The sequence below is a fragment of the Momordica charantia genome (genome assembly GCF_013281855.1).
Source record: "Momordica charantia cultivar OHB3-1 chromosome 8 unlocalized genomic scaffold, Mcharantia_2.0 BLBB01000008.1, whole genome shotgun sequence".
NCBI lineage: Eukaryota > Viridiplantae > Streptophyta > Magnoliopsida > Cucurbitales > Cucurbitaceae > Momordica > Momordica charantia.
In genome coordinates, this window is record NW_028275166.1 from 776,702 (window position 1) to 803,184 (window position 26,483).

The 26,483-nt window shown below is 34.4% G+C and overlaps 3 protein-coding genes across 5 annotated transcripts; 1 reads left to right on the forward strand and 2 right to left on the reverse strand.

Annotated features, from left to right (window-relative positions):
* The first annotated feature begins 1,517 nt into the window (after positions 1-1,517).
* COS1 (6,7-dimethyl-8-ribityllumazine synthase / DMRL synthase / lumazine synthase / riboflavin synthase) lies at positions 1,518-6,271 on the forward strand. The gene is made up of 7 exons (XM_022276595.2): positions 1,518-1,922; positions 2,591-2,686; positions 2,995-3,090; positions 3,180-3,258; positions 4,186-4,232; positions 4,341-4,400; positions 5,841-6,271. Exons 1-7 carry the CDS (start codon positions 1,653-1,655, stop codon positions 5,877-5,879), a joined length of 687 nt encoding a protein of 228 aa, XP_022132287.1. The 5' UTR covers positions 1,518-1,652; the 3' UTR covers positions 5,880-6,271.
* A 2,415-nt stretch (positions 6,272-8,686) lies between these two features.
* Positions 8,687-13,275, reverse strand: LOC111004852 (ankyrin repeat protein SKIP35). Its single transcript, XM_022276075.2, has 5 exons — positions 13,124-13,275; positions 12,847-12,950; positions 11,950-12,750; positions 10,610-11,042; positions 8,687-9,857 (listed from the first exon to the last, which is right to left on the reverse strand). Exons 3-5 carry the CDS (start codon positions 12,576-12,578, stop codon positions 9,051-9,053), a joined length of 1,869 nt encoding a protein of 622 aa, XP_022131767.1. The 5' UTR covers positions 12,579-12,750; positions 12,847-12,950; positions 13,124-13,275; the 3' UTR covers positions 8,687-9,050.
* A 2,662-nt stretch (positions 13,276-15,937) lies between these two features.
* Positions 15,938-26,482, reverse strand: LOC111004747 (ABC transporter G family member 36-like). 3 transcript variants are annotated; one of them, XM_088127209.1, is made up of 22 exons: positions 25,521-26,482; positions 25,235-25,444; positions 24,077-24,161; positions 23,238-23,397; positions 23,065-23,141; positions 22,726-22,779; positions 22,530-22,620; positions 22,014-22,315; positions 21,339-21,937; positions 20,696-20,856; positions 20,461-20,570; positions 19,926-20,079; positions 19,701-19,839; positions 19,470-19,602; positions 19,027-19,359; positions 18,647-18,937; positions 18,484-18,567; positions 18,269-18,402; positions 17,923-18,150; positions 17,656-17,827; positions 17,042-17,296; positions 15,938-16,524 (listed from the first exon to the last, which is right to left on the reverse strand). In XM_088127209.1, the coding sequence occupies exons 1-22, from the start codon at positions 25,859-25,861 to the stop codon at positions 16,255-16,257; spliced, it is 4,383 nt and encodes a 1,460-aa protein (XP_087983335.1). In that variant the 5' UTR covers positions 25,862-26,482; the 3' UTR covers positions 15,938-16,254. The 3 variants fall into 3 exon arrangements, with proteins under 3 accessions (XP_087983335.1, XP_087983336.1, XP_087983337.1); XM_088127210.1 differs by lacking the exon at positions 19,470-19,602 and having other exon boundaries at positions 19,760-19,839; positions 25,521-26,481; XM_088127211.1 differs by lacking the exons at positions 19,470-19,602; positions 19,701-19,839; positions 19,926-20,079 and having other exon boundaries at positions 25,521-26,480.
* Position 26,483: the final 1 nt, after the last annotated feature.

Consider the following 26,483-nt stretch of genomic DNA (forward strand, 5'->3'; position numbering starts at 1 on the left):
TTATTACCGTTATTTTATCTTTCTTATTTAATATATGCATGAATCATGATGTGCATCTTATTATTATTATTATTATTTTTTCAAAATCTCGTTACCAGACCATTTGCGTATAATATTTAGGTATTTAGGTGTCATATATTTATTATTGAATATCACTAAATTTATGACAAACATGAAAGAGAAGCTAGAAAATAATATATTACTCTATATAAAAAATAAAGAATTTGTCAATTTTTTTACTGACTATTATTAGATTTTTAGTAATAGTATCAATTAAAAAAATATAAAAAGTAAACAATCAATCTAAGGTGTCATAAACTTTTAAAGTATTTATTTTAGATCTCCTTCTTTGCTTCTATTTTCTGTCAACTATTGCATTAAGAGTATCATTTCTTCAAATGTACTAGCACGTAGATGTGGGCATATATCAAAACAATTTGAATATAGTAAAAGGTCGTGAGTTCGAATTCTCATCCCACGTATACTCAAAAAATATTTCAAAGGTACATAAGTTGATTAAGGTGAGAATTGAATGAGTAGTAACTATCATTATAAAGTTCATGGATTAAAATAAATATTTTAACATGAAGGACGAAAATATCATTCTTCTATGAAGGGTATGTGTTTTCTTTCAGTCCTCCGACTAGATTTTTTTAAAGAGTGATTCTCTATTTTGTTCCTGTTCTTTCGTTATTTTTTTCAAGAAATAGCATGGATCAAGTTATGGAGGCGATTTTTAGGGAGGATCTTTATTTCTTGCTGGTTTATGTGATGACACACGTTGGCCAGGTGTTGAGGATCTTCCTGTTGGATGTTGATAATATTGTTGCGGCTGAGAAAATCAAAAGCAATGTTGTTATGTATGGTCCATGCTTCATCATCTAGGTGTTTTGAAGAATTATCGGACATAGAATTAGAGAGGGCACCCGCTTGTGATCTCTTGGGATGATTCTTCATCTTGGTTGCATATTGGTTCAGAGAATTTCTATGGTCTAGGGACAAGGAAGACAAAACAAAAGGTGGGCAACGACGGAGGTGTAACGGTGATCGGCTCAAACATCGTTTTGGAATCTAGAGAGGCTATCAGTCTTAATTGTATTGAGATCCGTGACAAGCATGATTTGGAGAATTTGCCTAATCTTTCCGTACCCATCATGGTGGAGAATAAGACAACTTTGGAAGTAATTATTTCCATATACTTCAATTAATTGAAGAGTCTTCCACAACATAATTTGAATGAGATTTAAGATATTATGACTTTGGAGAAGATGTTTAGTGGCTAAAATTTGTTTATATTTTTAGTTCTACAACCTATTTTTATTGGACAAGTGTACTATTTCTAATTGTCTTTAAGATTGCGAGTGGTCACCACTATATAATCCTTATCTGAACATCTATTTATCTAATTTTTTTTAATACAACAATTCGAAGATACGAGAATGGTTGCAAATGCTTAGATGGTTATGCAAAATTGTTCGAACTAAAAACAATTAAAATATGTAGAAGAATCCCTCCCACGGCCAGTCCGTGGCCGCGCCTTTGCATAGAGCATAGAGTACGATTTGTATATATTTAGGTGTCTCACTGATTCGGGAAGTCAAGCGAGAAGACGCAGAATCGCCCACTGTTCTTTCTTCTTCTTCTTGTCTCTAATGGCCGCTTCATTTGCTTCTCCGGCTCAGGGCTTGCTTCATCGCCAGCATCTGCCGATCGCATTTACCACTTCCAACTTCAATCGCACTCAACTTCAATTTCATGGGGCGACTCCTGCGAAATCACAACCCCTCTCTTTTTCCTCCCAATTAAAGCTTTCTAATGATGCCTCTCCGAGGAACGATCACCGTTCCTCCTTTGCGCAGACGGCTGCCGTCCGCCATATCGTCGGTTCTCTTTCCAAAGCCGAGGGCCTCCGCTTTGCTGTGGTAATTTCTCTTTTTCCTCTGTCTTTCCCGCTCTGTTTTTGTCGCTTTATTTTTCAGCGTTATCTGCCCCTTTTGCTCCACACATTTTGACATGTGGAAGTTCTCCTCGTTCTTGAGGTTACGCCAATGGATTTTTGTTCATTGTTCCATATTTACGAAATGCCGGCGTCTGAAGTGGTTTTTCCCAGTCGTCTACATAAATAGTTGTAGTCTAGTTGAGAAACATACGTCTGGATGATGCAGTCTCATCTGAGAAATTATTCGTCACTTCCATACCTGTATCCATAATTAAGAAGCGTTCTTTTGGTTTGATGCTTGCATCGAATTCAAAGGTTATGAATGTGGTGGTCACATTTGTGGCTGCGGCTATGAGTAATCTCTCGGCTCGGTTACTTCAACTGAGAGCCTTATTGGCTGTGAAACATACCTGTGGATGAGAATTTGAAATTCTAGGGATTGCGATGATTTGCCCGTGTATTCGTGGTGATGTATCAGATTAAACTTCTTCCAAAATTTCTCGCTGCAGCCGTCCGAGCGAATTCTGCTGTCAGGGGTCTGAATTGATTTTTGTTTTTAGATTTTTTAACGAACATCGATTTCTTTCATGTTTGCAAATCCCGTGATGGGCTTCTCAATACTGAAGTTTTATTTATTTTGCTCTGATGAAGGTTGTGGGGCGGTTCAACGAAATTGTGACAAGGCCAATGCTGGAGGGAGCTTTGTCTACATTCAAAAGTTATTCAGTTCAAGACGAGGATATTGATGTAAGCGTTTCAATATACGACATGTTAAGTCGCATCTTCTTTTTTTTTTCTTTCTTTTTTTGCTAATGTTGGAAACTGAGCAAGTTTGTGAAGAAATATGATCTGAAACTAGATTCTCGTGGATGACACAGAATATAAATAAACAAATTTAACTATATATAATGGGTTTAAATAGAATAGGGTGAAAGAATACGATTGACAGATGACTAGCAGAATGTGTATCTGATATCTAGTAATTGGTATGCAAAGCTTAACTTTGCTTGAGCCTTGACGTGTTGACTTCATTATTTACCTCGCTATGACATCAGGTTGTATGGGTTCCTGGGAGCTTTGATATTCCTGTAGTCGCTGAAAGGCTTGGGAACTCTGGAAAGTACCATGCTATTTTATGCATTGGAGCTGTGGTATGATTTCCTGTTACACGTGTCAAGTCCTCTTATATATTTTAGTCTCGGGTGCACTTATTAGTATTACCAACCACCTCTTTATGTAGATTAAAGGTGATACATCTCATTATGATGCCGTCGTGAACTCTACTGCATCTGGAGTGCTTTCTGCCGGGCTAAAGTCAGGTTGGTTTTCTTGTTTGTGTGATTTACTAGAATTTTATGTTCTTTAACCCTGTTAGTTGAAGTTTTTACTTACCAATTTTGCTTTTGCATCGCATATCTAGCTTTTATAAGTCCAACCTCAAGGGTAGAGCATAGTGGTTAAGGTTTTTGAATCCAATTGATATATTAAAGAATTTTGGGGACGTCTCATTTTGAGATATTTGAAATCGTATGGGTTTTTAAATGCTAAAAATTGCAGTGAAGTTGACTTAATAGTTCCAGTTTTGATCTCAATGAAAAGTGAGGGACTAAGGAATTTCAGGGTATGGAAAGGAAAAGAGAATCTGGTTGTTGTAGATTCATAAGTAGATGAAGGTAAATATAACTTGTGCCATGATATGCACATTCCTTGCTTCTTTTTTATTTTCTTTTTTTTCTAAATAGAAAATGACGTCTCCATTTAGAGCCTATATTTCTCCCTCGATCGCATGATAGTTCTATTCTCATTATTAATTTAAGGTGAAAATGTCAAAGACCTTGGTCATTCTTCAAAGTATCTATTTTTTTTTAAAGGTAATATATCAGTGGAGAAAGGTCCCTGTTAAAGCATTTTACTATAGGCCTTGGTAATACTTCGATGTGGAACAAGAATGGTTTTACGTTTAAGCTGTTGGGAGCTTGCTTAATAGTGAATCGTGTTTTTATTTTATAATTGCGATGAAAATTATCTTTAAGCACTGTTATATGTGCAAGCCTGTGTTGAAATTTATTGAAGGCTACAATGTTGAACTTGTGTTTGATGACTACAAGTAATCTCTGTAATCATTTATTTAGGGTAATACTACTTATATGAGTCAGAAAATTGTCAGTGTTGCCATTTTATTTCCTCTCTTTCATCTTTTAGCTGACGCCGGATTAAATCTAAGCCATTTTCTTATGCCTCTGTAGGAGTTCCGTGCGTATTTAGTGTCTTGACTTGTGACAACTTAGATCAGGTAAATATGATCTAAACTGAGTGTTGAGCAATATCCTACCTAGAGAATTGTTTTTACAGGAGCTATGATTTCTGATGATTATATATTTTTACTGCTTCTTTCTTGAAGGCTTTCAATCGAGCTGGTGGTAAATCTGGAAATAAGGGTTCTGAGGGTGCTTTGACAGCTGTAAGTTGTTGTTAGAGTTCGTTTATGGTAGAGCTAGGTTGTGTTTCAGAATTTCAGTTGATGAATTATCCCTTCCTCAACAATTCCTCATTACATCATTCCATTTTTTATTCTTTATCATATATCTATTTGCTTGTTTCTTTTGGGGTCTTCTAGTACCTTTTTTAAACCCTATATGTAGATTGTCCTGACTAGCTAGAATGGTGGATTACTTTCGTATAGTGTCTATGATTATTGTATGTTTCTTTAACACTTTCACTTTTATGCTTTCATGGTAGTTGTAGTACGTGGCTGCAGCATCTTCACAATGCTCATCATAGTAAATGCTAATATATTTTGAAGAGGAATAGGGAGAATTCTAATATGATGAATACTATGATTTTTTCTGATCAAAAAGGAAAAAAAGATGTCCATCAGACTGCAGAAATGATATCATTAGATAAAACCAAAGCAACTCTATACAGTTTCCTACCATATTCCTGCCAAATATTGTGATTAGCTTGTTTAGTTGTCCATAATTCATTTCCTATCTCAAATAAAACAAAAGTATCTGATGGTTAAACCAGCAATCTGTCATTAATTCTCACCAAGGTTTCTGTTTGATTTTTGTCTTCCAATATAATCAGGAATAAATTACTATAAACTTGAGAATTTCTTGAGCTTTCTTTAAGCCTGTAGATGATGTCAGAAGGTCTGTATTTGCATCTCTTCTCTCACACAGCACACTAGTGCTTGTGGCTTAAATCCAGACCAATTTAGATTCATATTTGCCTCAGCCACATGTCTTGTCGTGGTTGTGGTTCGCTCATAGCTCTTTATTTTCCTTACCTACTACTGAGAATTTTTTTTATTAATACTTAGAGTTAGTTATATTTTTTCTTCTAAGCTTCATACTTTTATACATTTGCATGCACGTATCATGGTAAAAAATGCCATAACCCTAACATTCATCCACATCTCATTTGTCTGGGATCCATGGATGTATCGTGTCTGCATCTAGGATTCTTAAAGCCAATATCACTGAATCAATATTGTAACAAGTTTCATGTCTGAGTTCTTATCTATGGGCCATACTCCTTGGACGATCTTCCTTTGTATGGATCGAAAGGAAGATAATATGGTGTAGATACAGGGGAGAACATGCACAGTCCAAGATGATTATACTCATTTATTGGGATCATTAAGTGCATGCCAAAACCACTTTTGTTATTTTCTTAAATCACTCTCATTGTCAAATATTAAGGCAAGTTTGGAAGTGATTTTGGCTTCACTTCCATTTAAAATAATAATGTTTCAGTAACTTGGTTATTCTGTTTGTGTTTTGTGTACTAGATTTTAGACTACGTTAGACCATAAGTATCTTTTGTACGTAAGATTTGTTCCACTGTTCATCTATTCAAGTTCTTGGGTATTAATGGACCAATTTCACCTTTCCTGCAGATGGAGCTGGCGTCGATGTTCGAGCACGACCTGAAGTAGTCGAGGAATAAAGATGTAACAGTTTCCATTATCTTTTGTGTTGTAGTTTCTTGCGGTCTTGTGGTTTCTCTGCTGTCTTTTGGTAACGATAGAATGCTTAATTAAATCGCAAAAAGCCACACGATATCTCAAACTGAAGTCAGGTAATAACTGGATGGAGGGTGGGTCTGCTTTCCTGAAGAAGGTTAGAGGCTACTGGTCCAGAGGAAAGAGTAGGTTTTCATGATTTGAATTCTCAAAAATTTCATCTTTCAAGTGGTTTATGATTTGTGATGCGCAATCAACAAGGATTATATGGAAGAGTTCTTGTCTTGTTATTTATTACCAAATTCCCAACTTTCAGTTTCCCTTTTTAGTTATTGAAATTGATGGAATTACGACTCTTCTTGGTACTCTGAATCTTGTTTTCAGTTGATTCAACTTTGAAGGCTGGCCAATTTTTGTGGCTTGTTAGTAATGCACCAACATTGTGTGCTGCAGTTCAAAGATTAGGAAAATTTATCCAATGTTGGTGTGACGAATAATTTTTTAAAAGACTATGGTCTATTTGATAACCCTTTCGTTTTTTAAAAATTATACTTTATGCTTTTCACATCCTTTAAAATCACGTTTAAATTATAAGTTGATTCTAAATAACAAAAACTTTTTTTTAAAAACTGTTTTTTGTTTTCAAATTTTAGGTTAGATTTTGAAAACATTTGCAAAGAGTAGATAACAAAATAAAGAAATACATGGATGAAACAAATTTTAATTTTTTTTTTTTTATATTTGGCTAACTTTGAAAACTAGGGAGAAAGTTTTAAAATAATCTAGTTTTAAAAATAAATTACAAAAATAATGTTAGTTTAAAAAAAACTACAAAGTAAATATAATTTAAATAAATAAATTTACAGGTAAGTTAGGTTTTTAAAACTATTGATAAAAATAGGTTAGGTTAAAATAAAAGTCAAAACTCGAGTACAATGCCTACGATTTTCGTGTAAACGTGACAGGTGATTAGGTGAAAATCGCGTACAATGTACGCGACTTTCACCTTTTTATTTTATTTTTTTTGGAAGTCGCGTATTGTACGCGACTTCCACCTTTTTATTTTTTTGTTTTATTTTATTTATATATTGTTATTTTATTAATATTGCGAAATTTAATTAAGATGTGATTAACTTTTTTATTTTTTGTTATTTTTTATTTTTAATTTTGATTAAAATTTATTTAAAGTCTAAAGTTTAAACTTATATTAAAACCAATTCGATGATTAAAATGTCAGTAAAGGGTCTAGAGACCATGGGCTCAACATGAAGGGATTGACCATTTTTCCAGAGGAAAAATCTCCAGAAAAGTTCGACGATGCCTGACATAGACAAATACGATGGAACTGGCTGTCTATTTAGCTTCTTGTGTTTCATCTTCGTATGTTCTATAAAATTACATTTAAATTTAATATAAACTAAATCGATAAAAAATTATTAAATTAATAAAACAAAAATACATGGCTTTAAGACAAAAATCAAATTTTGGGATATGTATAATTAGGGTTTTATTAGTTTTACAATTATTTTGTTTTAAATTATTACATTATAGGAATATGTCCATCATGTGGTAGGTAATTAAGAACTACTTTCCAAATATGGAGAAAATTAAGATGATAGTATTTTTCTTAAATTATGGTTTTTAAAAATAAAATTAAAAAAAAGCAAATGATATTGGTGGGAAGTTGCAGCACTACAATTTTTAAATTCAAAATATAAAAAAAAAATTAAAAAATAAAAGAGGAAGTGGGGGAAGTGGCCATGGCTGCCCCTCCCAAATTTAACAAAAAAAAACAAAGGAATGTCGCGCTGCGACTTCCAAATTCAAAATAAAAAAATAATAAGAAAAGGACAAATGGCCCGTCAGCAAAGACGTGGCTCCATTTACGCCACGTCAGGCAGAAGTCGCCGCCAATGGCTGCGACTTTACGACTTTAGTGAAATCGCGGTCATTGTAAATCGCAGTCATCGCCTGCGATTTTGGGCAAATCACGATTTATCTACCCTAGTTTTATAATTAATTTGAAACCTACACTAGATTTGTCATTTGTTTTTAAAAAATAATTATTTAAAAAAAATCCGAAAACTAGACAATAAAACAAGAAATACATGGGCAACAAATAGTGTTTTTAAATTTATGGTTATCAATCTTTTAAATATAACTTTTAAAAATAGAAAACTAAAAATTAATAAATAGAAAACTAAAAATAAAATGTTTATCAAGTGCCTATACTTCTGATAGAGTGTTTAGAAATCGACTAAGTTGACAGGGACTCCTTAGCCTAAAACAGATTGAAATTATGAGTTAGAAAAATTGAAAGTATGAGTTAGAAAAAATTTGTAATTTAGGTCGATGTTATTATTATAATTTTTTTTAGTACAATATGTAGAGTGGGAGATCGAACTAACCTTTTGATTAGAGATATATGTCAATTACCGTTGAACTATGGTCTCCACCTTAACGGTTGATGTTGTTATTAAATTAGCCAAAACTTATAGTCTAAGAGAAACAAAGCTTACACCCAAAATTTTTATACATATTAGACACCCCTTTCCAAAATATACAGTTATATTTTTCTTCTATCCATTTCCAGTACAATGGGTTTGCTGCATCTGGGAAAATGAAACCATCACAACCTTGAATTACATTATTAACTCGGGAGATAAAAGAACAAAAACATTCTTCCTGACCTTTGAAACAGCTTCGACGAAATTCAGGCCCATCGAATCAAATATACTACATACAGAATGAAAGAAACCGAGGATGTTGGCGTTACTCAATGACGACACGATATTAAGTTTCCTCGTTATCATTAATGCACAAGTGCGGAGAACAAAAGATGATATATACCAATAATGTACACATCGTTCAGATTGAACCTTCTAACAATGGCTGCACCACGTCCTACATAACATACCATCATCACGTGCCTTAACATAAGATATGATGAAACATTCAAAACAGCACCACCTATCTCGAAAATAACCAGGCAGACAACCGCAAACGCTTCGCTCTATCCCGTTAAAATTGTTTATCGATCACATTTCACTTGCTACCTTTCTCATCCGCGTTTGCGTTCTTGTTCTTCGTTTCTTTTACCTTCTTAACGGGTGGGAAATGAAAGATGCAAAACAAGAAGTCTTGCTAAGTAATCTTGAACTTGTGAAGCAAAAATGAAGGAAGATGATGCTCCAAAACAGCCAAGAGCTCTCTGCCTTGGCTCACCTCTTCCAACACACTGCCTCCGAGCCTCTGAGCGGCTTCAACCAGCTGCCCCCTCAGCTTTTGCGGAAACAAGTATCCGTTCACCTTTATACATTCCCTATACAGCGGTAGGTAAGCTATCGCAACTCTCAGCGGTTGTGGAATGTCCCTCAAGGAAATTGGAGATCCACCCCACCTCAAAATCCGCAGGAAATTCAAGTAATTTTCTTGACCTTGTCTCAACCCGTCCAAGTAGGCTGCCTCCGACCAGTGATCCTGAAGGAATGCCCTGAGCTCAGGCGCAACAGACTCGTCGCTTGACTTGGAGATACTGTCTGCAACAGCATATGTAGCAGAAGGATCACCAAGAAAGTTGGAATGAAGGAGAAACTCCACACCCTCGAGAGAACCGCTACTCCGTTCCCCAGCAGCCTTAAGAATTTCAATGCTGAGGGCAGCAAGTACATGTTGGGGAACATGGGGAAGAAGATAAGCAGCAACATTAATTTGGCTGCTAGAGGTTGCCGCTGTGAGGGCCAAACAGAGCTCCATGTCCTGACAACCTCTCTTAACAAACCACTCAACAACTGGCAAACAACCCCTTTCAGCTGCTCTCATCAGAGGACCCAAAAAAGCTATGGCGTTACCTTCTTCCACCAAGCACTCCATTGTGCCAATCTTACAGTAGTGGGAAGCAAAACCCAAAGCCAGGTCAACATCAACGTCCAAGCTGTTCCTTTGGGCAATCTACAGACACGGACCACACATCAGAAGAGAAACAAAAGGAGACATGAACGTCAGAGATGAGACAAAAGTTATAAAAGATTCCTTTTTGTTCCACAACTATCTTTGTAGCTTATTGTTTTTATCTTGCCTACACAATTCATTTTTACAAGCCATTGTATACATCAGATAGTGGCCACACGCAATCATCACATTTTCAGAAGAAAAATCTCAACTGACTAAAGCTAAAGCTGGTAAAATACATGAACATCAACCGTGTGAAATGACTGTATCAATATTAGTAATCAAAAAGATGAAGGCATGGAACACTATGCATATGCATGAACCAGATGCAACATCCAGTACAGAGCGAAACGCCAAAATGTATGTCATATATTAGATGTGACTAGGGGTTGAAATAATTAGTTTAAAGTTTCTATATATTTCTGTAGTAACAGCTTCAAATCTTCAAATAGTATAGTAATCTGGAAGTTCATAAGATCTTGATTGGTTTCGTAGATATTCTTGTCTTAAGGTTTCAAGAGCATTCAAGATTTAATCTTTCTGGATTTCAGTATGGATTTGATCTCAGATTTTTGGTTCATAATAGAAAGAAAATGATCGGCTTAGTGGTGGGTTTTGCAAAGGTACAGCTTTAGATGTCCATTTATTAGATGAGGACCTGAAACTAATTTCAGAATTTCTCACATCAAAACCACCAAATCTGATCTTTCTCAAACAAATAGGAAGCTAATATGAACATCAAATCACAGTACCTGTAATAAAATGCGCACAAGTTCTGTGCTTCCAAAGCGAGAAGCTTCAAGAAAGCACTGGTTAACATTGTCAGCACCACCCTCCACCAACAAACATAATAACCCTTGGATTGCCGTTGCTGATATTCCAGTTGCCCATCCAGGATCAAATGAACTAGAAAAGAGAGTGAGTGGAAAACAAGCAGCATCAAAGGCCTCTGTGAAATCTTTTCCACTAAGTTGGTCGCCAGCAAAATCTAGGAACATTTTGAAAGCAGATAACTGAAGTTGGATCTCAGTAGCTGAGCTCTGAGTTACTCTGTCCTTGTTTCCATGGCAACCAGAATGAAAACCTATGCATTTCAGAGCCCACTCTGTAAACTTTTGAACCTTAGTACCAGCCTCCGCTTTTAATACCTCATCTCCATTGCACTCTTGGAGACGCTCCCGCAACCTGAAATCAATGAAATGTCAAATGTAGAAAAAATATTTGTCCAACGTGCCATGCAAAAATTATTGGCTTGTTGCCACATTAAAGACATTTAAATTAAAAGACATACCGGAACATTATATTTAATCAAACAGTTGAGGAATAAATGATGAGAATTATACAATTTGTACTAAACTACAAAGAAGAAATATGTTCTCGCCCTTGTCAAAAACCATAAGAGCACCTCAATATAACAGAACCAATACTTACTTATGAGTTAAGCTAATTCAAGGAAACCAAATGAAAGATATCAATATTTTCTAACTTCTCACAACTAGTTGACTCATAGGGTAAACTGAAATTGTTCATGCTTAAGATTCAACATGAAACACAATGAAACATTAAGTGGCCATTTGCATTTGTGAAACATTTTAACTTATTCATGATTGAAAAGAACATTGGAGCCGAACTACTGAATTAAATGGAATCACCAATTCACTAAAATACTATTAAGAATTATACATAATGACTAATGATTGAGAGGTATAGTTAAAAGTGCAGTTTGTCCAATTGGCCAGATATTTGGACAGGCCTTTCTCTGTACTATATTCTCTGTTGATGGAAGCTTTTTTTTCCTATCCAAAAAAATTAAATATAATATATACTAAGAGATCCAATAATACACTAAATCTAATTAGTCCTATACTGTGCACGCGTTAGTTATTACTGGTTTACTGTCTCATTTTTCCTGCGTCAAACAATCCATTTTTTCTTTCTTTCTTTTCTTTCCTTTTCTGTTGGGGTGCTGGGGAACTTTCCAAATAAATATTTCTGATGGCAGTAAATATCTGTTCCTAAGAGAGAAATAGAGGCAAGCAGTTGCTTTGATTGCCATGAAAAAAACTCGTAGTAATGAGAACTTATGTTTCACCTCTGTGCCATAACATTCACGGTATCTGCAAGACTCATTGTTCGACTCTGGCAGGCAGAGACGCACGAAGCCAGAAATGAGGTCCTAAGTGCTGCTCTTGTAAAATCATGAGCTCCGCTTGCAATGACATTCTTAATTAACCCAGTAATTCCATTGAACCCTAGCTGTGTTCTCAAGAACCAGATAGAATCCAAGGCGATACACAAGACATCGTTAAGTGCCTGAGGATCTGCCAATGCGATCAAACTCTCTGCAAGCTCCCAATCATGCGAGCTTACAGCACCCTGAAACAACTGGCCCAACTCAAATCTGTCTTGTCTACTAAGTTTCTTTTCGTGACAGGATTTCCCTTTCTTCCCAATCTTACTGTCTGTCACCACGAGCATGGACTTGGGACACTGTTCACTGGATCTAGAATTACGACGAATGGACTCTTTCTTCACAAGAGTTCCTTCTCTACAAAATACAACGCTACTTCCCTCACCTTTCTCTGATGCGGGGGCATAGATATCACCCTTCTGAATATCAATTTCATTCTCCTCAGTTCTGATTTCCATATTTATGTGGTCAAACATCAAGGCTTCATCCGCAACATTGTCCCTAATTGGAACCAAGACTTCTTTTTCCATCCACCCGCTTGAACCAATTCTGCTGTGTACCCCTCCTACCAAAGAGCACAAGCACGCGCCCGTATCAAACCAAGTAAAATATAATAAACTCCTCTTCCGTCATCAAAATCTCAACAACACCTGCAATCGCTTGAGCAAACACCAAAATCATGCACCCCCCAAAGAAAAAGACCTGCCCCAAAAAAGAATCCGGACGTTAAATCCAAAGCAGCAAATAAACCAAGTGAACTTCAAAACAATCAAACTCGAGAGGGAATCGGCAGCATACCGTTCAAGTAGACAACAAAAAGAAAACCAGAATTTACATAATTCAATCTGCAGAGCAAAAAACCCCCCCGAATAGCAGCTGGATATCCGAGACGACGAAGCAACCTAATCCAGAAGAGGAAAAAAAAAACAATTCAGAAAAGGAAAAACGATGAAAAGAAGAAATACCCGAGATTAAAGCAGAGTGAAGTTGGAAAGAAAAATGAAAGGGCATCGCAGACGCAAACAGAAAAATTGAAGAAGAAGAAGAAGAAGAAGAAGAAGAATCGAGGGCAAACCTGAGATTAAAGGCGGAGGATGGAGAAATGGGGAAGAAGAAAAGAAACCCTGATCTTCTCTCCGTAAATTTTACGAACCTGAATCAATCAATCAATGATCAATCGCTTTTTTTTTCTATTTTTTTGTTTTTTTTTCTCTCTCTCTGCTATTAGTATTTAAAAAATATATATATATGGTTCAATTTCATGGACGGAGTGAGTGACTGGTGACTACTGTACTGAGAGAGAGTGAGGAGAGGTTTTTTTAAAATTTAAAATTAAAAAATAGAAATTTTAAAATTAAAAAAAAAAGCAATAAATTAATAAATTTGGAGAGTCACAGTCACACTATCTAGAGAGAGAGGCAATTATTCATTGGTGGGCCCCACTTGTTGCTAATACTCGTGCGGGACCCACTCGTAATGATTACTCTCTCTCTCTAAACCCTTGAGTTTTTTCCTCACACTCTCTCTCTCTCTAAAGTCTTAAATCTCAAGTTGTAAGACAATGGGCTGAGTGGCCCCCACCTCCACACCTTATTTTGCTTTCTTTCTTCCTTTGTGTTTTTTTGTGTAATAACTTTTTTATTTTTATATATTTTAAACCGTTTTTGTGGAATAAATGAAAACTATATTACAATTTCAAGGGAGTGAATTATAGTGTGGAGTTAATTTTAATTTTAGAGTATGTTATGTCATTTACATTAAAATAATAGGGATAAAATATGTTTTGATATAGTGTCATAATTTCTTCAGTAAAATTTTATGTTACGTGAAAATGAGAAATTTATTAAAGAAAAAATCATCACGTAGAAAAATTAAATAAAACAACTTTTATTAGATGCAACATTAAAAATTATTCAAATATTAAGAGACTAAACTTACACTTATTAGTCTTAGTTTATACTTATTAGTCTTAGTTTTTAGGTTTTGAAAATTATACTTGATTTCTAGTATTTCTTTTATGTTTTTTCACCTTCCTTCAAAATACATTTAAATTCTTAGTTAAATTTAAAAAACAAAAACTATATTTTTTACTTCTTAAAATTTGACTATGAAGACAAATAAATAGTAGACGTAACGTTACAAGGTTTAATTTTAAAAAAAATACAAAATAATTATTAAACCAAGTTGTTGCTGTGTTCTAAGAAACCAGATAAAATTCAAGGTGATACTTGAAAGGATCCGCCAATGTGATCAAACTCTCTACAAATTCCTAATCATGCGAGCTTACAACAACTTGAAACAACCGCCACGAAGAATGGTTGATAAGTGCCTTAACTATTTGAGCTATACTCGGTTTGGCAAACTTTTATAGTATTTAGAGGCAAAATAAAAGAATGATTCAAATACTAGAGACTAAACATACATTTATTTATTTTACTAAAAAAAATCATACATTTAGCTTAGCCTTATTTTTTAGGATTTGAAAAATTATGTTTGACTATTTCTCTAAATTCTGAGAGTAAAAACAAAATTTTAAAACTATTCTTTTTAGTTTTCAAAATTTAACTTAAATTTTGTAAACGTTTTTATAAAGTAAATAAGAAGACAAATAAACACCTAGGTGAATATAGTGTTTCTAAGCTTAATTTTTTAAAAAATAAAAAATAAAGAAAAAACAAAATGGTTATTGAATGGACCTTACCTGTCCTTGACAAATATTAAAATTGATGGTTTGGAATTTGGAGATATAGTTATAATAATTAATTATTTAAAGGTTTATTTAAAGTAAATGTTTCTTTATCAAATATTTAACTTAAATTACTTTTATAGGTTAATATAAAAGGAACATATAAGTTAAATGGATGCATTGTTTCTAAGTTTAATTTTTTAAAACAAAATGTTTATTAAATAGGACTTTTACGTCCGTGACAAATATTAAAATTGATTGATTACTTCATATGTTTGGAACTTTGGAGGTATAATTATAATAATTAATTATTTAAAATAAATGTTTTTTATCAAATATTTAACTTAAATTATTTTATATTTTAATATAATAGGAGATATTTTTGGGATGTCTCTTTTTGGTGTCAGTCTTATTTGGAATGAGATACATAAATGAATTTTAAATTTCTGTTTTGCATAATAAATGGGAAAGAAGAAAATGAATCTTTTACTAACATGTCTTTTTGATAAAAGAAGGTAAGATTAAGTTGAGTAGAATTTTAATTTTGTGTGTTTGGTAGTAGATTTGAAAATTAAATCTCAATTTAAAAAATTGTTCAAGGAATTTAGTAGTATATTCGTAAACTAGTTATCAACTAAATATTTAGTTAAATCTAAAATAATGTTAATTGATTTATTAACATATACGTTGTAAATTTTGTAGAATTATTATTTTATAATATTATATATTTTCATAATATATTATATTTTTTATTTTTCAGTTTTAACAAAAATAAAATAAGTTTATAACATGATATAATATATTTATCAATGTTTTTATCTTTCTCAATGTAAATTTACATTTTAAAATTTCAAATTCAGAATTTGAAAACACTAAAAACATAAAATTGTTGTTTTCAAAATTTCTATCAAAGCTCGTACAAAAATGAGTCAAAAGAATTGTAAATGAGCATAATTGATGAAATTTTTCTTGAGATTGTAAAGAATTCTCGGCTAGAGAACAAGTTCATCTCTTCTGGTGTATTTGATATACTTTTATTTTTCATAAATCAATTAAATCGTTGATTAAGATATTATAACATTTACACTCCGTTATTTGAACGGTAATACTTCTAAAAAAAATAATCATATTTTTGCCTGGTTCAAAAGGCGCCCCTAAACTTGAAATAAAATGGCAACCATAGACAGCTCTGGGCATTGCAAATTACCACAAGAGAATACCATCCAACTTCAAATTATTTTATCAATAATTTCCAAAGTTACAGATAATTGAAACTTAAACTATGTATGTGATACACTACACTTGGTTTATGGGTTCCTTCCCATCCCCACACATTCAAATTGCACCATCTTTTTACAATCCCAACCCCTCAACCATTTTCATCAGAAGATTATTTCCCATTTACTCGTTATGACCATACAACATATCGTCCCTATTTTAGCTATATCACAACACCATAAACTAATTCCTAATACTAATTCAGACCATAAGAGAGCAAATGTAGGTGGTTTGTATGGTACCTATCTGGTTTGGAAATTCAAGGTCTTAATGCAGCGTGCAAATATAAGGGCAAATAAGACTGTGAAGCCAACCAAAACTGCAGCCACTGGACCCATGAAATCAGGGTGGTACCCATAATGGTGTTTTATATAGGACTTGATTGTTGTGTCCTCTGCTTCAGGCACTTTGATAAGAGTCTCTATATCCCTGTATTGGGACACAATCAGCCCATATACAGTCCACGCCACTGGGCAGATCCAGTAATACCATATCCACCATTTTGGGATTTTCTGAAATTTTCAAGAGCATTAGAATGCATTCATTGCAGTTGCGTTCTCATAAGTTACATGATCATAGAGACTAAATATATATGCTAGTTCTTAATGTTTCAGTCCCTTGTGAGTTTTGACATTTTCTAACTATACATCTTGGTGAATGTTAAAGTTAGCTAGTCATAAGCTTACATAGCATGATTACCAAGAATTAGGCCATCCAAGTGAGGAAAACTCAAAATTTCTGCTAATTGTTTTAGAAATTTGGAGCAGTATTAGAAAGTATCATCTTTTAGGTACCTTAGTTTCTGTCCTAACTTTCTGCCAACTTACCAAGTATAATGCCATGCAAATTTATCATCAACCAATTTTGACATTGACAAACAAAAAGGGTGTGATTGAAAAATGTTAAAACCTAAGGAACTCAATTGAAACTTTATAAAAAGTAGAGACTAAGTTGGAAAAAGCCCCCAACATTATAGACTAAAATATATATTTAGCGAAATGGATATTTGTATTTATAAAATATACTCACAGGTCTTGGGATGAAGAAGCCGGAGAAAAGATTGAAGAGCAAATAGAAAGCGGCTGCCAAAATGGAGGCTACTTGATGGTTTGGTGTGACAGAAACTGTCATCATACCATAATAAGTAAAGTAAAGGAATGTAAAGAAGTTGATAAAGAAGAACCAGAAATATTTTGCCGCTGTCCATTGAAAGTCAACCATAGCATATACAATAAGTGTATAATAAACCGTCTGGAAAAACACATATGGTATTTCAATAATCACCTGCAATGGAAAAGCGTTAAGAGTTTTATAATCATCACTTCTTCGTTCAGGGAAAGTGTGTGTTCGGCATGCCTTTTTCAGTGCATATGGATGGTTAAAAATACTTTTGGAAAAATTGGTTAAAGTTTTAAAGTGGGGTAAAATGTGCTTTTAATCAATTCAAATCACTTTTATCATCAAAAGTAGTTTTAGAAATTCAAAAAATAGATAAAAAAAATAATAGTTTGAGTGCTATTAGAGGGAGTATTTCTTTAATTTTCTCTCAAAAGATTTTACAAAAAAGAGTTTCACTTGGAAATACTGTTTTCAGAAGGCATCCCAAACAGATTTATATTATATATCGGAGGCCATAAACATACCTGTGCAAGGGCATATGGTAATGCAGAATACATCCCCGCCGCCCTTTCTCGATAAAATACGGTTCTTTCGGTAGCAACTACTGGCTGTACTGTAGAGCAATTGTTCACTCCAATAAACAAGACAGAAGAATACATTGCTCCAATAATCACGTTTAGATCACTTGCGCCTTCCCTAAGCCAAGTTTAGGATGACGAATACCAAAGTAATGTTAATAATATGAATAGAAAAACATGATTCTAATAAGTGGTTTTTAGAAACACACGTACATTTTGGAGCTAACTTTCCAGAAAATGGTTCCCAACATAAGGGCAGCAACCAAAGTGAAAAGGAATCTAACGAGGTTATAATCAGGACTTCTCCAGTAGGTCCATGACTGCTTCCACAAGCAGGATTTGAACTGCCCCCACGTGGATTGAGAGTATTGAGTGGCAAAATAGAGGTCTGTTGATCCTGATGGTGGTGTGCTTAACTCTTTCACTAATGCCTTATTTTGCCTGTTTGTTAGCCATTAGCCATATCTATCAGCTCAAACAAGTAACTTTAATATCTCTTCAAACAAACAAACAAAAGATTATAATAATAATTCTACAATTTGCATGAATCTTGACTCACTGATATAAGGATGATGCCCTGTAATGTTCAGCAAAGTCAATTTTAAGCTGAAGTTCAGCTGCTATTGAGCTTACCTCCAGCATCCAGGCTGCTGGATTGTACTTTTCTTTAATTTTTGGCACTCCGGGAGCAGCCTATGGATGATTAAGTCCAAAATAAGTCGATTGATTCTCTGTTATGGTCAAAACATATAGGATCAATACTCCAGAAAGTACCTCAAAATATTCAATTAGCTTCTGAGAGTTTCGACCCAGAGGTCCTAAGTAGATCACCTGTCCTCCTCTTTTCATTAAAAGTAGCTGGGCCAAAATTGCTCATTTCAGTATCACAAAACACTAAAACATAGACAAATGCAGAAATGTGAGGAGAGAACTTAACCTCATCAAAGGCTTCGAATATATCAATGCTAGGTTGGTGAATTGTGCAAACAACAGTTCTACCAGTATCCACTGTATTTCTAACCGTTCTCATCACAATTGCAGCTGCTCTTGCATCAAGACCTGAAGTTGGTTCATCCATAAAAATTATTGAAGGATTAGCAACAAGCTCCACTGCAATTGTTAACCTCTTTCTCTGCTCTGTAGACAACCCTGTTACTCCAGGAATCCCTACAACGGCATCACTTAGATTCTTGAGCTCCACCAGTTCCATCACTTCATCCACAAAAACCTGCAAAATTTTGCCACAAAGAAGAAACTAACTTTTGCGTAGTTGCATTGTATATATTCAGAAGAGTTAACATAAACTGATACTCTCACCATTTTTTCTTTGGTGCTAACTTCTCTAGGGAGCCTTAGGGAAGCAGAGTAAATTAAGGATTCTCGAACAGTAACTTGAGGAGAGTGGATGTCAGTTTGTTCGCAATATCCAGAAATTCTAGCGAAAGTTTCTTGTTTCTTGGGAAATCCTGAGATTTTGATATCACCTTCAATATAACCACCTGTTTTCCTTCCAGCTAAAACGTCCATCAAAGTTGTCTTTCCAGCCCCACTAACTCCCATCAATGCAGTTAGAACACCAGGCCTAAAGGCACCAGTTACTTCACGAAGTAGTTGGAGTCTATCATCTTTGACTCCTTGGTTCTTCATTTCCTGTTACAATAATGAAATTTCACCTCAGAGATCTGTTGATTAACTAAATGATAAAATATAAACGTAAAACTTAGACGAAGTACAGAAAAAATAGACCAAAATCTGCTTACAGAGGGCATGTCAACATAGTAATTTACACTATCAAAGGACATTGCAAGAGGAGTGAATGGGAGAACCATTCCGCTCTTGGGATTGACACTGTTGCCAGTAGAACTTCCACTAATTCGCCAACTAGTTATTTCTCATGTGTAGATTGTTTTTAATGAGCAAATTGATGGGGAAAAGATGGTAGCTGAATGTGCACAAAAAATATTAATCTCATTTATATTTTCCACTTCATACTTGTGTTGTTCCCATCAGAAGAAGATAATGATCTAGTCATTGAATCTGGTTCTCTCACATTTGGTTCTTTTACTTCTTGCTCAACCTTCGTCTCTTCTGTTGGTTCTACAGATACTATTGTTTGTGGCCTCCCAAAAGCTGTCATGTTGATTTCATAGATTCAAAATTTTGTCACCTAAAAAAAACACTCTCAACATCTTGAACAAAAATGTTTTGAGTCTTACGATTTAAGTACATAAGTGAAAACGTGAAAAGGACATTGAAGAGGATTGTGAATCCCAAAAGAGCTCCAGCTCCAATCCAAAACCAGTTTCTCTCTTGGAAAATATCAAAGTTCTTGAGCACAGCCAAACCCAACGGGGTGTTGTTGTCGGAAGCCTGCAATATGCATAACTTTTGAAATCGCTACTAAACCCAAAACCCAAGCTTATAGATTAAGGTATAATTAATCATTTATTCATATTCTTAACTCTCTCCCTCGCTCAAGGACTTGTAAATTAGCACAAGGGAGGAAATGACATTACAATAATTCAAACACATGGCCTCCTCCTTTGATGTATATTAAATCATCATTAGACCCAAACAATCAAGTTGATAGTTTTTCTTTTCCTTTTTTTAAGTGGGAGTCGGAGCTTTACTAAACTCCCCTATACCCAGGGCACCCGCGTGCAAAAGTGATAGTCACAGTATAGTTAACCATTTATTCATATTTTTAGCACAACAAACTAATTGGAAGAAGATGTGTTAAGAGTGACATACCAGCCTGTTCATCCATCGGGGAGCAAACATTTCATTTACACTAATGGCATTGTAACCATAAGTCATTGGTGAAATCCAGTAGCCCCAAATCCACCACTTGGGAATTTCACCTGTTGCAGCACATACCCTCTCAGGAATTCAACTCATATCACGACTCTATCCTTTTTAGTTGCACGGAAAACATAGAATGGTTTATGTTTCTCTATTTGATCAAAGAGAAGAATTGAAAAATCACCTCGAGGAAGAATGAAACCTCCAAGCATGAACACAATTAAGAGAGTTAGAGAGCCTCCAGTGTTGGCAATTATCATGGTCCTGCAGCAACCAGCAATGAACCTAAACAAAGCAGAAGCCATCTGTTGGAGTAGAAACACCAACAAGAATTGCTTGAAAAACCTGCATTTTAAAATTTTAATATATAACTAAATTACAAATAATTACCCCAAAACAATTTTTTTTTAAAAATGGTAGTATTGAACTGAATTTCTTCTAATTTTAGGGTGTAAAGCCAACTAGTACAAACTACAAAATAAAAGTTGGGATTTAGATGATAAAGTCCTGCGTTTTTTCTTTGCCCCATTAAATAAAACTTCTAAAATTTCTTATCTCTATTTGTAATGAGAAAAGTTCCTCATTTCTACAAAACTCTAAGAAGTCGACAGAAAAGTATCCCCCCTTATTCTGGCTTTACTCCTTATCCAAATTATTACAATACAATAAGTATTATGCCATGCAAACTCACTATCAACCACATTAACCATCCACAAAAAGAAGAGCATAATTGAAAAATATCAAAACGTAGAGGACTAAATTGAGGAAAAGAGTAAAACATATATGAAACAGAAACACACATTGGCAAAAATTAGATCGGAGGTTACCTGGAAGCTTCAGGTGCAAATCCAATGGTGTAATAAGTCATGACCATCCACACGGTAGATTCAAGCACAGAAATAGGAAGGCGTAGAAGAACAGTGGGCAGAGTAAAAGTCCAAGCCGGGTGAAAAAGAAGGTCTCTCTGCTTGAAAAACACCGGCAGCCTCGCAATGGTCAATGCGAGCTCTGCAAATCCATTGAACATATTCACGATCATGGCGAAAATCAAAGCCCCAATGTAGATACCGCCATCGTCTTCGTTCCTGTGGTGCAATTTGGTCCTGAGAAAGACGGTGGAGGAGACGAAGGCAACTATTATGAGTTGCACCATCTTGAAGATATGGACGAAGGAGTTCCGCTTTATGAGGAGCCATTCTTTTTCTGTGCACGCCTTCAGAAGCTTCAGATTCGAGACGGAGTAGCGGTCGTAGACGAGGGCGGCTCTGTGCCCGGCCGACTTGTCGTACGGGACCGAGATGTTGTTTTGGAGCTTCTCGCCGACGTGAAACCGCTTGAATCGGCCGGCGAATTCTGCCACCGTTATGTAGCGGTACGGCTCGTTTTTGTCCGCCCAATATTGCCCTTGGTCCTTCTTGGAAGTTACCTGTGGGCCGAACACATGAGATTGGGCTTATTGTTATGGGCCTGGCTCAATTTATAATGTGATTATTTTCTCTCACCTCTTGTAAGAAATCGGCGGTCCCCTTCCTGTCTGGGCACTGGAATCCACAGCTTCGGAAGAAATCGAGTACGTGTACACGTGGGCCCTGATACACGATCTGACCGTCCGATAAGAGAATGACGTCATCACACAGATCGAACGTCTCGGGAGCGGGCTGCAGTAAGGACATGACCACCGTAGCTTCCGTGAGGTGCACGATCTGCTGTAGACACTTCACTATCTGATACGTCGTGGAGCTGTCTAGACCCGTTGATATCTCGCCCATAAATAGAGTTTTCGTGGGGCCCACTATCATCTCACCTATACATAATATAATAATAATAATAATATTTAATGTTGTGCTTATTAATTATGTCATCTTTTTTTTAAAGGTATTAATTATATCATCTATTAATTAAAAATGATTTGGTTGAAAAATAAAATTAAAGTGCCGAATAAAAAGTAGAATATAATGAAATAACGATAGCTATAATAGTTATAAACACGAACATAACTCAACAGTTAAGATATTTACCTGTAGTTATTCGCTTCTTTTGACCTCCCGATATGCCACGTTGCATCTCATCTCCAACTATAGTGTCTTTACAAATATCAAGTCCTAATATCTACAAATTGATTAATAAAACATAAGTTAGTCTATTCATTAATTGATTAATAAAATATAAGTTAATAGGAAATAAAAAATATAATAAGTATAAGCATCCACGTACCTTGAGGGTGTAGTCAGTAATCATACTGCTTCCAACTCCTTTCATTGCAATTGCCTAAACCATCCAATGATGTAAATTTCAATGAATGAATGTAAATTAAATTACAAGTTTAGTCTCTCAAATTTTTTCAATTCAAATGTCTAATTAGCTTATGATCTTTTCATCTCCTGTGACTAATAAATTATAAATCTTTTCAACATTTTTCTAAAAATTTTATGAACATATTAAAAACTTTCACTAAGTATTTAATGTGTCAAGGAATAACGCACCATTTAAAGCTCAAAAACATATAGTTAAAATAAATTTACAAATGGGAAAAATAGAAGAGAAAATGAAAACCTTCATAAAGAGGTCAACTTCAGCCTCGGGTAAAATCCCAGCTTGCTTTTCCCTTCTCGCAAGCTCGCTCAATAGATCTAAATCATATAGTTTTAACATTAGTATTATTGTTACTGCTCTAAAGTATGAGAGCATATGATAATTGATTATTTGATGATACATTAAAATGTTACCATATCTAGTGCCAACTCCTTGACATCGGGCTGAGAAATCAAGGGTTTCTTTAACGGTCATTTCTCCAACGTGGACATCGTTTTGGCTAATGTACGCTGATGTTTTTTGGGGTACAAATTCGTTCAACTTGCTCCCATTGTAGGTGATCTCCCCTTTAACCTATATATTCACACTCAAACCATAATTTTAGTTTGAAATCTTAAATATATATACATATATGGAGCCTAATAACAATTTTTAAAACTGGTGTGTTAATTCTTTCTCAAAAAAAAAAAAAAAAAAAAGGTTATTTGTTAATAATCGGGGGGGGGGGGGGGGGGGGGGGAGTAAATAACAATTAAAGCTTCATTCACAAGCTATTTTTGTTGGGTTTTATAATCTTAAAAGTTAAGCTTATAAGCACTCTTATGGCACGGTTCTACTGGTATGTTCCTTTGTTTTATTATTGAAATTTGACTAAAAAATTTAATGAACTTATCTGGAAAATATCCAAAAAAAAATTGTGATCAGAAAGTAAGAATAATATTTAAATTTCCCTGAAAAAAGAATAATATTAAAAAATGTATTAACCATAATATTTTACGAATAAAAGATTAATCTATAAAACTATACCTTTTAAATTTTAAAGAACAATATTTAGGTTCTTACTAGTTAGTATCGATATACTACCAATAAAATTTGTATAGTTTTTAAATTTTCTAAAAAAGAAAAATAAATATCTATTTTTATACCATTTATAAATATCTACGTATTTTTATGTGTTGCTCCAAGAAAAAAATATTTCTATGTGAAATATAATAAATAGAAAAATAGCGGAGATTATGTAACATGTACAAACCTTCAAGTTTGGGTCCAATCTTCCAGCCAGCGCCAAAAGTAAGGTCGTTTTGCCTGATGATGGGGGACCCAGCAGTAAAGTCATCCTTTCAAAAACAAAATTTACATTAATTCTTACAATATAACACAAACCAAAAAGTTTATCGTTTGTTAATGAATACAATATTTTGTATTTTTTCTAGCATATAATATTTTGTATTTTAAATTTCTATTCAAATTCAAAACATTTATTTTCAAATTTTATACTAAACTCACTATATATATATATAATTATATATATCATACTTTTATGTGATATTTGTGTAACTTAAATACTTTCTTGTTGAAAATATAGAAATTTTAAAAAATAAAATAAAATATGTAGAAATTGTGGGATGAGAATGAAATAAGCAAAAAATTTTTTTGCTAAATATATGTTATAGTCCCAGACATTTTGATGTTTTACGATCTAATCATCGTTACTTAAAAAGTTTCATAGCAGTTTCTTTTTCAATTATATAATTTTTTTTTAATAGAGATGTGGATAATCATAAACTTACGTCAGTTTATATAATATGATAATACTTTATGAATGAACATAAATTTAGAGAAATAATTAAATTATTAAAAAATTAATTACTTCATAAGAAAGTGACTTTTCCTCTCTTAGTTGGTTTACGACTACGATGGTTTAAAAATAATTTTAAAATAACTGAACTTAGACAAAGAAATTTAATGATAATTAATTTTATGAACGTGATTTATAAAATTATTTTAACATTTGGTTGAGAACAAATTTTAAAGAAAAAAATTAGATAGATCAAACAAAAACGAAAGATAAATAAAGTTAGAGAGTAAAAAACCACTAGAAAAGAAAGGACTCAAAATTTATAGTGGAAGTAAGGTTAATAGAAAGACAATTTTAAAAATTAAAATAATTTCTCTTAATTTTTTTTGGTAAAAAATGTGATTGACCGCAAAAAATCCAAAGATTCATGAGAATGATTTCATGCGAAAATCGCTGTTAAACTTGCCCTTAATTTTTACGTGAACTCACTGATCATATTCAAACCATCTATCATGGCAAACAGGGACGTAACGGTTTTGGAGGGGGAAGATTCAAATCACCACATTCTTCTATTTGAAAAAGCAAAAAGAACAAAAAAAAAAAAGCGAATACCGAGAAGGTTTAACGATTCCAGAGGCGTGTTTGAGAATGGTGAGTTTGGTAGTGTTGGCGAATCTGATTCCAACCAAATTCAGAATGGATTCTGCTACATTCCGAGCCACATTCGGAAGACTCGGAAGAGCTCTGTTTCCGATATGGCATTCTGCTTCCACCGATAACTCTTCGAATCTCACTTCAACACTCGCCAGCTTAATTCCAACCCTGCAATTAATGCAACATTCCATTCGATTTGATTTCAATCTCAATTAATCAGCGATTTTTAGGGTTCATTAATTACCTATCGATTCTATCTCTGAGTTTCCTCAAGAACTTCTCGTTGTCTTCCTCCGCGACCTTGAAAACCGTGTCGATGAACTGCCGGCGATCGTCCATGTCCAGCCTCCGGACGTCGATCTGTTTGTGCGTTTGTCCGATTTCATCGTTTCCGGTGAAAGATTTGAAGATGCTGGTTCGGAGACGGTCGTAGGTCGGAAGTTTCTCTATGACCGCCCACCGCAGGGCTTCTTCGTCCTCCTCGGAATGGCTTAGTCTTCTCGAACTTCTACCGCCGGAAAACACAAACTCGATGCTCCGATCACTTCTCCGGCTCCCGATTCTTTCGTTCTCCACTTCATCCATGTTCACTCTCCTCCTCTCTACTCGCAAATTATTCCTTAACTAACTTCCTCAATTTATAGATGAAAAATAACGGTTACAAGTAATCACCACCGTCGGCAATGGAATGCCAGCGGCCTTCGCAGCATGAAAGGAGGTTGGTGGCGGGCACAAATGGAGGTGAAGGGTTCGAGATAAACATAGGATCAGAACTCAAACAGCAGGACCATTTAGTACAACGATAATAAACTTCAGCTTTCAAACTACACAAGATGACAGAAGACTACCGACTTACCCTAAGCATGAACTCTAGCATTAGGCTCTTTCCAAATAAGTCCATGTCAATCGCCACAAGACGAACAAGATTTCTTATCTGCTATTTTTAGTAGAAATATATGTGTTTGGTCAAATAATAATAATAATAAAATATAAAAAAATCTATCAATTTAAGTCAACAGATCTAATTTAGTTACCATCTCTAAATTTGGTTTAGATGTAAGTTTTACTAGGTATGTCTTATATACTGCTTTTCTACAACTCTCTCAACAACTAAGAGATCCATTTGAGGGATACATGGACTAGTTGAAATAACGAGCCTTACAGATAAAGTTAATTGTCATATCATATTTCTATTACTCAATTAATA

What these genes read in the sequence shown, in the direction of transcription:
- LOC111004747 (XM_088127209.1), bottom strand. Translation starts at nt 25,861, where the DNA reads ATGGATGAAGTGGAGAACGAAAGAATCGGGAGCCGGAGAAGTGATCGG. An exon ending in CCGCCGATTTCTTACAAGAG is followed by an intron (nt 21,938 to 22,013) that starts GTGAGAGAAAAT and finishes TTCGGCCCACAG; the next exon opens with GTAACTTCCAAGAAGGACCA. An exon ending in TTAGCACCAAAGAAAAAATG is followed by an intron (nt 18,938 to 19,026) that starts GTGAGAGTATCA and finishes AAAATTTTGCAG; the next exon opens with GTTTTTGTGGATGAAGTGAT.
- COS1 (XM_022276595.2), top strand. Translation starts at nt 1,653, where the DNA reads ATGGCCGCTTCATTTGCTTCTCCGGCTCAGGGCTTGCTTCATCGCCAG. An exon ending in TTCTGCCGGGCTAAAGTCAG is followed by an intron (nt 3,259 to 4,185) that starts GTTGGTTTTCTT and finishes ATGCCTCTGTAG; the next exon opens with GAGTTCCGTGCGTATTTAGT. An exon ending in CTTGTGACAACTTAGATCAG is followed by an intron (nt 4,233 to 4,340) that starts GTAAATATGATC and finishes TCTTTCTTGAAG; the next exon opens with GCTTTCAATCGAGCTGGTGG.
- LOC111004852 (XM_022276075.2), bottom strand. Translation starts at nt 12,578, where the DNA reads ATGGAAAAAGAAGTCTTGGTTCCAATTAGGGACAATGTTGCGGATGAA. An exon ending in GTGAATGTTATGGCACAGAG is followed by an intron (nt 11,043 to 11,949) that starts GTGAAACATAAG and finishes CATTGATTTCAG; the next exon opens with GTTGCGGGAGCGTCTCCAAG. An exon ending in TTGTGCGCATTTTATTACAG is followed by an intron (nt 9,858 to 10,609) that starts GTACTGTGATTT and finishes CCGTGTCTGTAG; the next exon opens with ATTGCCCAAAGGAACAGCTT.